The sequence below is a fragment of the Ovis canadensis genome, chromosome 20 (genome assembly GCF_042477335.2).
Source record: "Ovis canadensis isolate MfBH-ARS-UI-01 breed Bighorn chromosome 20, ARS-UI_OviCan_v2, whole genome shotgun sequence".
NCBI lineage: Eukaryota > Metazoa > Chordata > Mammalia > Artiodactyla > Bovidae > Ovis > Ovis canadensis.
The window spans coordinates 22,846,207-22,860,782 of record NC_091264.1 but is presented as its reverse complement, the minus strand read 5'-3'; the positions used below and the strand labels follow the sequence as shown (position 1 = coordinate 22,860,782).

General features: G+C 49.8%; 2 protein-coding genes across 16 annotated transcripts in view; both read right to left on the bottom strand.

Annotated features, from left to right (window-relative positions):
- Positions 1–8,995, bottom strand: part of ZBTB9 (zinc finger and BTB domain containing 9) — a 51,801-nt gene extending 42,806 nt beyond the window's left edge. For 5 of the 10 annotated variants that reach the window (XR_011251358.1, XR_011251359.1, XR_011251360.1 and 2 more), the window contains exon 1: positions 8,720–8,986. Coding sequence is in view for 3 of the 10 variants with exons in the window: in XM_069563995.1 (XP_069420096.1) it covers positions 7,070–8,458 (1,389 nt within the window). In the remaining 7 variants the exon portion in view is untranslated. Of the gene's footprint in view, positions 1–5,931; positions 8,540–8,719 lie in introns of those variants that run through there. The other 5 variants (XM_069563995.1, XM_069563994.1, XM_069563996.1 and 2 more) reach the window with 5 other exon arrangements.
- A 762-nt stretch (positions 8,996–9,757) lies between these two features.
- SYNGAP1 (synaptic Ras GTPase activating protein 1) overlaps positions 9,758–14,576 on the bottom strand; it is a 29,950-nt gene continuing 25,131 nt past the window's right edge. For 3 of the 6 annotated variants that reach the window (XR_011251356.1, XR_011251354.1, XR_011251355.1), the window contains exons 18-19: positions 14,320–14,399; positions 9,758–11,652 (exon numbers count right to left, since the gene is read on the bottom strand). Coding sequence is in view for 2 of the 6 variants with exons in the window: in XM_069563993.1 (XP_069420094.1) it covers positions 11,506–11,652 (147 nt within the window). In the remaining 4 variants the exon portion in view is untranslated. Of the gene's footprint in view, positions 14,400–14,576 lie in introns of all 6 variants that reach the window. The other 3 variants (XM_069563992.1, XM_069563991.1, XM_069563993.1) reach the window with 2 other exon arrangements.

The following is a 14,576-nucleotide window of genomic DNA, read 5'->3' as shown; positions in this document are numbered from 1 at the left end:
ATCGCAGGTAGAGTCAAGAACAAGAAGCAAGATCTCCACCCTCACACAAATTTGCAACAGATACATATTCTGAACTCAAACTATGGTTCCAACAATATTTTTCAGACCTCAGTGCAAGTGCAAAGGAAATTCCTATATTTCATTTAACTGTACAGTTGGAGAGCCTCCACCTATCCTTCAATTGGATGTGCTTAATTGGCAATGTGGAAAACAGTGAAAAATTCTTAAAGAGATGGGAATACCAGACCACCTGACCTGCCTCCTAAGAAATCTGTATGCAGGTCAGGAAGCAACAGTTAGAACTGGAATTGGAACAACAGACTGGTTCCGAATTGGGAAAGGAGTATGTCAAGGCTGTATATTGTAACCTTGCTTATTTAACTTACATGCAGAGTACATCATACGAAATGCCAGACTGGATAAAGTACAAGCTGGAATCAATATTGCTGGGAGAAATATCAATAACCTCAGATATGTAGATAACACCACCCATATGGCAGAAAGCAAAGAGGAACTAAAGAGCCTCTTGATCAAAAGTGAAAGAGGGGAGTGAAAAAGCTGGTTTAAAACTCAACATTCAAAAAACTAAGATCATGACATCCAGTTCCATCACCTAATGGCAAATATACGGGGAAACAATGGAAACAGTGACAGACTTTATTTTCTTGAGCTCCAAAATCACTCCAGATAGTGACTACAACCGTGAAATTAAAAGACGCTTGCTTCTTGGAAGAAAAGCTATGACAAACCTAGACAGCATATTAAAAAACAGACATTACTTTGCCGACAAAGGTCCATATAGTCAAAGCGATGTTTTTTCCAGTAGTCATGTATAGATGTGAGAGTTGGGCCATAAAGAAGGCTGAGCGCCGAAGAATTGACGCTTTTGAACTGTGCTGTTGGAAAAGACTCAAGTCTCTTGGACTGCAAGAAGATCCACCAGTCAATCCTAAAAGAAATCAGTCCTGAATATTCATTAGAAGGACTGATGCTGAAGCTGAAACTCCAATACTTTGGCCACCAGATGCGAAGAACTGACTTACTGGAAAAGACCTTGATGCTGGGAAAGACTGAAGGCAGGAGAAGAGACAACAGAGGAAGAGACGGTTGGATGGCTCACCAACTCGATGGACAGGAGTTTGAGCAAACTCCGGCAGTTAGTCATGGACTGGGAAGCCTGTCGTGCTGCAGTCCGTGGGGCTGCAAACACTCGGACACAACTTGAGCGACTAAACTGAACTGAATTGACAATGTAATGATATGATAAAAGGCGAGTATCTAGAGAATATAAATGATAGAACTCTATAAATGCCTTTCAAGTGATGAATATGCTCAATTAAAATCACATGCTCTTAGACTGATACCAGTTCTGGCAGTATTACCTGTGTGAAGACATTTTCAAAGATCAAATATAAAAAATCTCATTACAGATCAGCACTAACAGATGAACATTTGCAGTTGATTATAATGATAGGAAACACTGCTTGTAATTTTTTTTTTAGCTGCACCATGCAGCACATGGGACCTTGGTTCCCCAACCAGGGGTTGAATCCATGTCCTCTGCACTGGAAGCACAGTCTTAACCACCAGATCACCCCGGGGAAGTCCTAGGAAACAGTAATTTTGATCCCCAATTCAGCAGCTGACTTGTACAACAAAAATTTGTACTCAATTATTTTGAATGTTGTTAATAAATACAAAGAAATTGTGGAAATTTGTTTTCCTTAATTTACGTATCTATATATCCTTGATTTTGCCTCTTGGCATGTAAAGCCTGCTATTTACTATGCGATCCCTTATAGAATAAGTTTGCCACCCCCTTGTCTAGAAGAACACTTGTCAATACATCCAGCTGCTTGTGATCACTCCCAAGTTCTATTCCTGTCTCCCACTCATTAAATGGCCTCTAACTCAAGCCAAAACTCTAGAAATCATCCTTGGTATTTTACTTTCCCACAATCTCTGTATTAAGCTGTTAAAATGCTGTGTGTCAGTCCTACCTCGAAAAACAGTAACTTTAATCCATCTCCTTCTCTCCGTATCTGCTTTTACTGACTTCTTGTCTGCACTAATGAAATAGCCTAATTGGTCTCCCTGCTCCCGCTCTTGCCCTCTGTATAAAATTTATTTTTGGCTTCATTGAGTCTTCGTTGTTGCATTCTGGCTTTCTCTGAGGTGCACGGTCTTCTCATCGCCGTGGCTTCTCTTGCTGCTGAGCGCAGGCTCAATAGTTGCAGCACACAGGCTTAGCTACACCGAGGCCTGTGGGATCTTCCTGGACGGATGGAAGCCATGTCCACTGCATTGGCAGATGGATTCTTTACCACTGGACCACCAGGGAAGTCCAGTGAAAGTGTGAAGTCACTCACTCATGTCCAACTCTTTGCAATCCCAGGGACTGAAGCCCACAAGGCTTCTCTGTCCATGGAATTCTCCAGGCAAGAATACTGGAGTGGGTACTCATTCCCTTCTCCAGGGGATCTTCCTGACCCAGGGATCGAACCCGAGTCTCTTGCATTGCAGGCAGATTCTTTACCATCTGAGGCACCAGGGAAGCTACTTTACATTCCTTATTGCCTTCTCAATGCATTTAGGATCAAATCCAAATTCCTTATCATAATCAAGGCTCCATATAGTCCAGTCCACCTCTTCAATAACATCTGCAATGAACTGAATGTTTATGCTTGCAAAATTCATATTAAAATCCTATCCCCAAAGTGGTGTTATTAGAAGGCTGGGCATTGGTGAGATTAGGTCATGAAGGTGAAGACCTCATGAATGGGATTAGTGCCCTTTAAAAAAAGAGACTTCAGAGAGCTCCCTTCCCTTTCCATTGTGTGAAGATACAGCAAGATATATGAGTCAGGAAGCAGGTCATCATGACACCAAATCTTCTGGCACTTGATCTTCAGACTCCAGCCTCCAGAAGTGTGAGAAATGATTCTTTTGTTTATAAGCCACCACATCTGTGGTATTGTTAGAGATGCCAGAATGGACTAAGACAACATCTCATTCCTCTCCAGGTCCCCACTCTCATCAAATACACTTCCTAGCTCTTCCTTGGCCTTTACATCTGCTGAACACTTAACTGGAACCACTCTCCTTGGCCTGTTTTGCATGTCTGGTGTAGTGGGAATTCCTAATAATGTATTTTCACAGCCTTGAGAAATTTCACAGAAATAGTACCTGGAAAAACAGCATGTATTAAGAAACTATATTGATGATTATTTTTCATGTCTTTCTTAGAATTACAGCCTTGTTACAAACCCCAGGTTCAGACCCAGAAGGGATTATGACTGGGATCGTGAACGCATGGACCTTGGAATGCCTAGTCCGCATTAGGCACGAACGCTGCCCGTGCACTTGCTAATGGCTCCCGAGACCAGGAAGGGAATGGCCTGGGGTAAACACAAGATCTGGACTGTGTCAGTGTAGTCCGTGATGTTTAGGAATATGTGATTGATACGGCATGTGTGTTGAGAAAGATAAGATCTGAGAAAGTCTTGTAGTCTGCAGTTACGAATAAAAGCTGGACTCAGAGTAGACTCTGCACCTCAGTCCAGTAGAGGCCACAGGTCCCCTGACCCCTTGCACCAGATTTCATGTTCTGTCTTCATTCTTGTCACTCGCTCCTGGACCATTAGGGCAACAGTCTGGGTCTTTCTTTTGCTTTGCATACTAGATAAATATGTATAGTATACCTTCCTTTCCTGTTGCTCTCCATCTTATTGCCTGTTGTATTTCCTTTCATCTATGGAGTATGTACACGATGGTTTAAACATCTGTCTCTTAAAGCGAAAACACAGGCCCAAGTCCTTGTGATACTTTCTGCTTTCCTCATCAGTACCCAGTACACAGTAGACGCTTATTGTTGAAGGAATAAAGAGGGAAGAATCTAAGTGGTTTGGGGGTTAGGAAAACTGGATATATAAAACTAAGGGTCACCAGTATTTAAATGCTTTAACTCAAGAAAAGTGGATAAAAATCATCCAGGAGTGTATCAAGTTAGAAGACAGGGGAAGAGCCCTGAAAAACTAGCATTTATGAGAAAGGCAGTAATTAAAATGATAACACCTAATCCTTACCGAGTGCTGTATGCCTCATTTCCCTTTTAGTTGAAAACACTTTCCCTTTATGGATGTAAATGCTCCCTGAGAGAACTGATCCGAGTGTGGGGAACTGACGCTCTCAGTCTATAATAACAGCTGACATTTATTGAGTTTACTAAGGACAAGGCACTGTTTTAAGCATTTTACATGTATTAATTCTCACAATCCCATGAACATATTAACTATTAATGAGAAACTAGAGACAGAAGAGTGAAGACATGGAATAGAGAGGATAATTAAAAGAGCAAAGGCTCTGGCAAGGGGCCTAGCCACGGACAGTAGAAGGGACATGTCCTCCACTATAAAGAGGATAAGACAGAGGCAGAGAAGTGCATGTTTAAGTGAGTTTAAACCAAAACCTTTCACCACGGAACTCAATTTCTCTATAATTCTAATAACTTGATAAAAAAAATTCTAACATGGAGTTTTAATGGGCTTCATAGGAAGTAATAAAGAGCTGTGTGGAATAAGGAGCGGGAGGAGGCAATTCTGTCGTACGTCTAGACATCTATCAAGTGCCAGGTATACCTGAAGCTTTACAGATCCCGAGATGGGCAACATGTGGAGACTGTATGTGTGGACCTCTGTTCTTGGGTGGGCCCCCTTCCCCACTCTTCTGTCCCAGAACTTCAATTTACCCTTGAGGATTCCAGGACTTGTTGCCTCAGTGAAATGCATGGTCACAGTGCTCTTGCCGGAGGGTGGCCCTGAGGCAGAGTCCACTCCTGGAAATTTCATCTTAAGACAAGAGACACGAGACATAAGACTGATTGGGTCTTCCTAAAACATATGACCTGAAGAAACCCCCCGTTTCTGCTCCCTGAAGCCCCGGAGCTGACCCAGGTGTCATCCTTCCAAAGGCTGGTCTTTTAGCCCTTCTGTTCCAGGAGCCACTCTACATCCTTCAGACTCCTGTTTTGATAAGGCTAGTCAGAGCCAGCTTCCATTACTTGCAATCCAAGGATCCTGGCCAACAGATACACCCACTTACAGAATGTGCGCCAAAGAATGACAGGTGGGTGGCATGGCAGTAGATCCAAGGGTGGCAGCCTCCATCCCTGACCCTGTACCCAGTGTGGTCACAGTCCTAATAGTGGGGATGGCTCTTTAGAAAGACTGACAGATCCCAGCTAGAACTCACCTTCTCAGCCACAGTCATAGTTGTAGCCCCTTTAGGCTCCATACCTACTAACTTCCGAGGTACCTGCTTTGGCAAAGGCTGCCAGTCTTGCCTCTACGGTTCTCATGCTCACCATTTCCACATCAATTCGGCCACCTATCCCCACTGCCACACTCTGGCAACGGAGGTCTTTGTGAAACCTCTGGTGATCTATAATAGGTTCTTTACTCAGCTTCCTTTGTGCCACTACAGTAGCTTGTACTGTCCCCCATCATGGACTTACTATACCACACTGTCATTATGTCTAGCTTTGGTAGTAGCTGCAAACTCTTCAAGGTTAAGAGTGTAAGTCAGGGTTGAGTACAGTGCTTTGCAATAAATGTTGAACAAACCAAACAATACACATAATATATGAGGTCAGGAGGCAACATTATAAAATCATGTGAACAATCTCTAAAATAATAAACAAAAAACAAAGAACCAGTTAGAAGGTACATAACACCCCACCCCTCAAAACAAAAAAGGCAGGTGAGGACTGAGAATCTGGTCCACCAATGTCCAGGATTGTGTTCTCTGCATCAGCATGAAACTATCTGGTTCTTCCCCCACTGACATAACCCAGCTGCATAAGGAAGACATCCAGGTCTTCGCAACTCTTTTCACATGTTCTCTCCCATATAAATGACTCAATTCAGTTCATAGTTAGCTTAGATTTCATGGCAAAGTTTATTTGAAGAAATAAAACTACGACAATCTCCCCATTCCAATATCTACCCTTCTGTGTGTGGACCAAGGGGCTGTAATGTGGGTGAGGATGGACAGGGAGGAGGTATGGTCCCACTGTGCAGTTATTTCTCTAGTTTTCAGCATGTGCCATCTCAGCCCTGAGTCCCTCTAACCTCGGCCTCTTGTTCAGAGCAGTGGCACTACCCTGAGAGTATTTTATTTTTAGGTCAATGGCCATCTCCTGAGTTCACTGATCACACTTCAGTCCCTGTGATCAATATGAGTGATAAGTGGTGGTCAAAGGTAGACAAGAGGCACAGACTGTGGAGGGAATACCTCTATTAAAGAGGGTTCTAAGTGACTCATGGAATTCTCAGTTTGTTAAAGCGCTCAACTACAACATACAAAATAAAGGTGTTGAAAAAGTACCTACTGGTGAGAAAGTAATTTATAGACTGAAGGGTTTCCAGAAAATCATAACAAAAGAAAAGTATATAAGACCTTTACTCATAAAATTTCAGCAATGATGAGGGAAAAGTAAAGCTTAGAGCTTAGTCTCTGGATTACTAGAACTCTGAATCAAACACATCTCTAGATGGAGACCAGCTCCCTTAACTTCTCATAGAGACTGAATTAAACATTTATCATAATTTTTCTTGCTCTAACTCCTCTCTCATCAAATAAAACTTCTAATCTGAAATTTAATCCAGTTTCCTGTATGAAAGGATCGATTACAGGCAACTGATCAGTATATCTAGGGCCTGTAAACCAGTCTCCCGGAGGATAGTTAGCAAAAACCTGGAGATGAGAAATCAAGTTTTCAAATCTGTCAGGTTGAGGCCCACATCCAAGAAGAGATCCATAATATATCTATCCTTGTGGAATAACTAACAAGATATGACGTTGCTGCTAGTCCAGTGGTTAGGACTCTGCACTGTCTACTGCAGGGGTGCAGGTTCAATCCCTGGTGGCATGCTACGAGGTATGGCCAAGAAAAAACCACCAACACCAACATCAAGATACAGGATTAGGGTACTGTGGTAGTGAGGGGTAATAAGTATCCATCAGCAGTAGTGGCTCCCTTGTCCTGAAAGTTAGCATATGGCCTTAGCAATCACTTGTAAGTCCAGTGAGCAGTGGCCCAGCCCTGACCCTTGCAGAGGTCCCTATGGCGAAGGAAACAGGCATGGACTCTGAACCGGCGACCACAGTGAGGACAGGCATGTAGGGCTCCAGCATGCGTCTTCATATGCTCTGTCAGGTGGTGCTTCAGCTTGAAACGCTTGTTGCAGATGCCACAGCCAAAGGGTCGAAGGCTGAAGGTCAGCATGATGTGCCGGTCACGCTTTGGCTTCACTGCAAAGCGTTTCCCACACAAACAACCAAAGCGTTTTCCATCTGCAGGGGGAGCGCCACCTAGCTTCACAGGCCCATGCACAGCCTGCCCTACTCCCCCAGGTCCCGCACCCCCTGATAGGATTTCATTCCCATGAAGATCCACTGGTTTCCAGGATGGATCACCTCCTCCAGATGTTGTCCCTGCTCCTGAGGGCAGCAGGAACCCTAGTTCTCCATTCTCTTCAGTGTTCCCTGCTGGAAACACTTTGGTCTCCTCCTTTGCTCCTACAGACTGACTTCCGCCTCCAGCTATCTCCTCCTTGGACTCAAAGGGTTCCTGCTTGATGTAGAAGATTTTGGGGGGCAATGCAGTATGAGGAGCAGGAGGCTCAGGTGGGGCACTCTTGCCCTCTGGAACTCTGCAAGGAATAGTGGATGTGGGCAGGGGGTAGGATATAGGAGGGGGAGGAAAACTCCCTGATCCTCTCTGAGGCTGAGGAGTCTGACAGGGTGCTGCTGACCCTTGGTCTTCCTCATCTTCTTCCTCATCTTCCTCTTCAACCTGAAGCTGTAATATATCTCCCAGTTCACTCCCCTCCCCTCCAATCGAGCTCTGGTTAGAAGCAGAAGACTGTGCCGGGGTCTGGAAAGGAGAAGAGCGGATGGACCAGCCTCCTGTGGTGGAAAGAAGTGTGTGGAAAGGGGCTACTCCTCGGGACGAAATCCCACCACCTGCGTTTTCCAGTTCTCTAAGGATCTCTGAGCACTGATCTACCACTTGCCACATCTGCAGGCCACTGGCCACAAGAAGGTGCGCAGGGAGAGCATCCAGGGGCAGACGGAGGTGCCCCGAATAAATGAGCTGGAGCAGCCCCTCGAAGGCATCGGCTTCGATAACGCTGGGTAGGGTGAGACGCGGTGCATCCCCCAGAAGTAGTTTGTCGTGGAAGTAAGGAGAAGCGGCGGCCAACACTGCTTTGTGGGCCCTCAGTTCGCGGCCCTGCACCAGGAGAGAGACGTCACAGAACTTTCCCTCCAGCCTGTGGCGGTTCAGGGCCTCCAGCAGCAAAGAACTGTGCTGGGGGAACTCGATCTGGATCGTCCGTGGGGCTGGGTTGCAGGCTGGGGAGGGGGCTACAGGAGGCAAAGGCGTCGAGGTATCCATGGCCTCCTGGGGAAGAAAGAGATCCCAGAGGGTCGGGTACAGGAGGTGAGAGGGCGGGGGAGAGCCCCTGCGCGACGAGGGCTGTGGAGGAAAGAAGGGGTCACAGAAGCTGTGGATAAAGACAATCGTATCTCCCCAAGCAACGTCCGCCTCCGCTGCACCCCAACGTGTGGAACTTTTCGGTAGCCGGTGGTTCGGGCAGAACAGTCCCACACACTCCCCCGCCAAGAAAACGAAAACAAACCACAACAAAACACCAACCGGGGATTGAACTTGAAGGGCCTGTGGCGAGGAGGAGGTCCTTCAGCCGCGAGCCGGATCCCGCCGGCCCGGTCGGCTTCTTCCCACCGTTCCGCTCCCCAACTCACGTGCCCGCAGAGTCCAACTCCCTGGCAGGTACCCGGGGACCGCGAGCGCCAGCCACTTGGCCCTTCCTGTCGCCACGCCCCCACGGGTACACACGCGGTCCTGCGTCCAGAGCGGCTCTGCAGCAACCGCGCCGCCTCGGCCGGAAGCCGCCTCCTCCCCGCCGGAAGCGGACCCCCGGGGAGTTGGGCGGGGCCAGGGAGGCAGCCAATCGGAGGGCGCCGGCCTACAAGCCTCACGTCGATTGGTCATGCCGGCGAGAAGGCGGTCCTGGCGGGAGGCAGTACACCCGGCTGGGGCCGCAGAAGGGATGAGAATGCGCAGGCGGTACCGAGGGTGCCACCAGTGAGCCGTGCCAGTGATTAAATGTAACGCCTGCCCCCGATGGATGCTGAGATTAAGAGGACACCTAGCGTATTAGGTATTGTTCATATCACCTTCTATCCCACGCCCCCTCCCCCGACCCGCCACCAGCGAGGTAGGAGTTCCCATCCTTTCCTCAGGGGAAGCCGAGACGGCAAGTGCTGGCTCAGGGGCCGACTCCACAAGGCTGAGGCACCAAGTTCTTTCCTCCGTTCCGTACGGGAGCACTTTAACCAACAATGAAATAATCTTCTCTTCTAGGTAATTACTTTTAAGGGACATGTAGATGTACACTTGTTATTTTTTATCAGATACTGCTGCTGTTCCTTAACCTCTTTTCTCTTGGGGTTAAGTGGCGCAATGGTGAGACACATGGGGGAAATTTGGCCTGTGCAAAAACCCCTACTCAAAACAATCTTGCTAGTTGGGAGAGCGATATTCTAGGGCCAAGACTATGGCGTCACACAAGGATACAGAATTTCTCCCAAGCTGTCAGCTTCCTCAAAAAGCAGTTCCTGTCACCATGCTGATCCTCCGGGAGGTCCTAGACTAGGAAAGTCAGCACCGCGGTAAAAGAACAATCTCCGTTTATTAAACATGATTTTTCTGTTTCACCACACACTCCAGAAAAAAAGGAAATGGGGCTGGGAGTGGAAGGGGCAGTGGTGGGGGAGAGAGTAGGCTGGGGGTGGGGTGGGGTGGGGAGGGAGAACGAGAAAACAAAATAAAACAGGTAGGAAGAACATCTCCCTACCCTTATTGGGGGAGAGGGAATCGTGGTGGGGAGGGGGCCAGGAAGCGCTGTACAGAGGGGTTGCCCCCAGCCCACACACACACACCCCGGATATGTACAGTACAAATCCCAGATAATTACAACAGCCAAAGAAGAGAGGAAAGGAGGTCCAGGGGTAGGGTCTGAGGTTGGGAAAGCAAGGAAGGGCACAGGGATAAAATTTCACATATTTACAACTTTTATATAAGTATAAATTTGGCCCCGGCTGGGTGTCTGTATGTAGGGGTATGGGACTGAAGGGGAACTGTCCATACAAAAGAAAGAAGGGTGGAGTCTGAGAAGTCTCAATACCAAACGCAAGAAGGGATGAGGGGGCAAGGCTGGGTAGAGGACAGCAGTCAGGGAAGAGGGGGTGCCAAGGAGGACCTTCTCTCCTCCTATGACTGACCCACCCCAAACCCCATCCATCCTACCTCCCCTATCCCGCCAGAGAGCTATGTACAGAGAAACACCGAAAAATTGTGGAGCTGGCGCTGGCGGGAGGGAGAGACGTGGAGGGAGATTGGGGGGGTGGGGAGGATGAGAGGGAAGCCCAGCCCTGTCCTACCTCCCCCAGGGGACAGAGTCATGGAAGGGGGCCCCCAACACCCCTCCTCCAACACAGGTCCCCCTGCCCTGGGGGAGAGAGACATGGCTTTTCCTAGAGTAAGTTCCCCCCTCCCCCTGGGAGTAGAGACCAAGAGGTGGGGGGCAGGGGGGCTGTGTGTGTCAGGGTAGGGCAGATCAGCTAGTCTGTCCTCCCCAACATACACCCCACTCCTAAACCCTAACCCCTCCCCTGAACCTCAGTTCCACCCCACCCAACACACTGGGGGAGGGGGGGGCCTGAGCCCCCTCACCCCGCTCTGGGACCAGCCAAGAGCAGATCAGGTATGGGAAGAAAGGGAGACAAGTCCCATTCCCCCTTTGCCGCCCCCTCCCTGCCCGGCGGCCCCTCCACCCCATCTGGGTTCTGGGTGGGGAGGGAGAGTATTTGAGAGTGGTAGGAGGAGAAGGAGTTTGTGCGTGCTGAGCCCCCCCAGACGCTCCTGAGAAATCAAGGGGTAATAGGACCCCCTCACCTGGGGCCCCTCCCCATAACAAGGGGGACAGGGGAGGCCAAAATGGGGCGGTGGAGGGGAGTTAGATTGTCAGCTCTGGTTACTGCTAAAAAATCACCCTGAAGTTGAAAGTTTGGAGGTGCCGCACCCCCAGGGTGGGGGTGAGGGTCTGTCCCCCAGTGCTCAGGGGAACGATGAGGCAGAGGATGGGGATAGCACCCCGGAGTGAAGGGGTCTGTGTCCTGGGGCAAGGGTCCTGGGGGTCACAGGGGACAGCACCCCAGCAGGAAGGAAAAGGGGGCAGCTGAGGGTCCCCGCTCTCCCTCCCAGAAATGGTGCAGTGCGGGTGGGGGACTGGTGCCCCACAAGGAGGCGTTCAGGGAGGCGATCCCGCTGTCCCTCGGCGACGTCCAGTCCTGGTGGTCGGTGCCGTTCCAGGGTGGGGTGCACAAGGAGGGAGGAGGAAGTCTGAGATGCTGGGTGGGCTAGTGGTCTGCGGTGTTTCGGAACTCGCCGTTCTCAGTGATCTGCAGCCGGGGTGGGGGAGGTGGGGCTGGGGGGGCCAGGCCGTTCCAAGGTGGGGCCAGCGTCACACGCGGGTTTGTTGGACCCAAGGGGGGAAGCTGCCTCTCCTGCAAGATACCAAAGAGGAGAGCGCGGACTTATTGAGACGCTTCGCGGGGGCCTGGCTGCCAGCCCCCAAGCAGTGGCCTCCCCCAAGAGCTGGCCCACTCCACCAACTGTCCCACCCCCTTCCCCCAGGAGACCCCTCCCACCCACATCCTCCTCATTGGTTCTCACCTGCAGGAGAAGGTACATCTTCTGGAATCAGGGAGAAGAGACTCTCACCCCGACTCCTAACTGGGGCCTTCAACCCCAGGAGTCACACCAGGAACCCATTTCAAAAGAGGTCAGTTTCCTCTCTCACCCCCAAGCTAACCCTGGCACGTTCCGCTGCCAGGGGCCCCTCCCAGGCCACCGCCAACCTGAGGTGGGAACTTAGTGCAGAGGGAACAAGGAAAGGCAGTACAGCAAAACCTCATTAATCCAAACCCCCATGGACTGGAATTTTTTCATAATTTGAACAAAAACCGGGCTTGAGTTTTCCTTTATCTGTGAAGAAAGAATGTGCTAAGCAAATTAATAGTAGAAACATGTCTGTGGGAGGGAATATTTAATCTATACCAGAAAACAGGCTTTTCAATCCTATCCACTCATTAACACATGCTCCCTGAGGGCCTGGAGTGGAAAAGCCTCGTCCATGGAGTTCTACTTACTGTATATATTCTGAAGACATGCATTTCATTAAACAGATACTGTCATTCAGTTTTGTCACTTATTCAGAGTGGCCATCTCCTCAAATACAACATTCTAAATTAGAGAGGTTTAACTGTACTGGGGTGAAGGAACGGGATTCAGGGAAGTAATGTGGGAAGGGAAAAATCCTGTGGGAGGGCTGCCTCTCTCTCACGCTGATATCAGAAAAGAAGGACCAGGAGCTCCTGCAGAGACGCAGCATGCCCCAAGCTCTGCGTCCCCAGGAAGCAGAGGGACTTTGTTCCTCTCCACCCCCACGTTCCTTTCGTTCCCTCACCCTGGGCTCCCAGTTAGAAGGTGAGGGGGGACTCCCACCCCTGGTCCTATTCTACCCCTTCCTACCCTTCCTGGACCAACTCCTGTCTCCGCCCCTCAGCTCTGGCTTCTGTTCCTCTGCTGGGAGCAGAGAAGAACACCATGTAGTCTATGCTTCAGGTCGCTCATTTGGCTTTTAAAAATACAGACATAAAGTTAATTTTTATGTTAATGGTTGAGTTGCAGAGGGACCAATACCTGAAGGGGATTTAGAAAAAGTGTCCAGATTATTTCCTGGGATATAGGGCATTGAAGCCTAGCAACCAAGCTGTGTCTGACCAAATCGCTAAAGACGTTAAAAACATTCCAGGCAGAGGCTCCTGGATTAGTTTTCCTCACCTCTCAAAGGTCACCCAAACCCAAGATTTAAGCAAAGCTGCCCTCTTAGCTACTGAGTATCTCCCACACTTTTCCAAGAGTCAGTGAGAGAGGAAGTCACGTGCAGTAGGGCATCCTGAGTGGCGGGAGAGCAGGGGAAGGAAACCTCAGACTCCCTTCCCTCTGCTTGTCTGCATGCCCCCTACACCCCCAGGGACCCAAATTTAGAAAGGAGATAAATTAGGGTGCCATTATTCATTTTACAAAAGAATTCACCACAGGAGTCCTTTAAATGGTGAGGTCCCCTGGTGCCTGGCAGCATCTGTTTTCAGCTCACTAACTAATTTGACAGAGAGGCTGGGCAGGCAGAGAGTTAAAATTACAGTGTGAGGAGCCACTGCCCACTGCAGATCCATCCTGCAGAAAATAAAGCCTCTCAGAAGTGATGTCACTGGTTGACAGGTTCCCATTTACTGGCTTTTCAGGTAGGATTCTTTGTCCGGGTAGCAGGAGAAAGGGAGTGAATGGCATTAGCAGCCCCCAACCTAGCATCTCTGCCTGAAAGCAACACGGCTACCAACCCATGATCTTATCTAAGAAGACATCTCCTGCCACTGCCAACTCCCACACCATGTGGGCCCGTCCACGTCCTAACATCCATCAGGGTCTCCTTTCTCGATCCTTCTCCTTGCTTCACTCACCCTTACTGTTTTGACATCTGAATGGCACCCTTTCCAAGCCCCCCAAAGTCTCCCTGCATTAACTACACACTTAACTCCCACCCAGCAGGGCCGAATAGGAGCCCCAGATGCTGTCTATCTCACAGATGTAGGGAAGGAGGAAGATCAACAGGTGAGGGGTGGAAGGAAGGAGGGCTCTCCACAGAACCAGAGGGAGGGAGAAGGAAGAGGAAACCCCAGCCTACCTGCTGCAGCCATCACAGCCCCTTTAGCCAGCGCCCCCCTAACCCAGCGTCACCACCCCTCCTTAACAAACCCTACCCCCAACGTCCCAACCCCCAAGGACGCTTTGGTGAAATGGGGGGTGACAGACATACACTGGAGAGGTTAGAGGAGGAGGCAGGGTCAGGGGGAGGTGCGGGGAGGTTGTGTGGGGAGGCGCTGTGATCTAGGGATGTGCAGGCATCTAGGGTAAAGCGCTTGGTAGCGGGCAGGGGTCCCTGAACGGTTCTGGGAGGCGGCAGGGAAGTGCTCTGGGGCAGTGCCTGGGAAGATGGGTCTGTGCAGGTGTCCGGAGGGTCACATCTGGGGAGGTCCTCAGGTGTGGGGGGCAGCCGTGAACCGGGGAGGGGCTCTGGAGAGTCAGAGGGAGTGGGCTTCACGACCAACCTGCAGTGGTCCGGAGTCACCTCCCCCTGTGTCCTCCGCCCGTGGTCAAAGCGGAACCAGGAGAATTACCTGATGAGGAGCTGCAGGGGGAGAGAGTGGGGTCAAGGGGTCAGGAGCCTTGGTGGTTCTGGGGGGGAGCCTGGAGGTCAGAGCAGAGGAGAGAGAAGCATGGGTGGGCAAGTGAGCTGAACTGGGGGGTGGGAAACAAGGGGTTAGAGGGCGGGAGGGAAGTCCTAAAAGCTGGCTGGGGTGAGAGA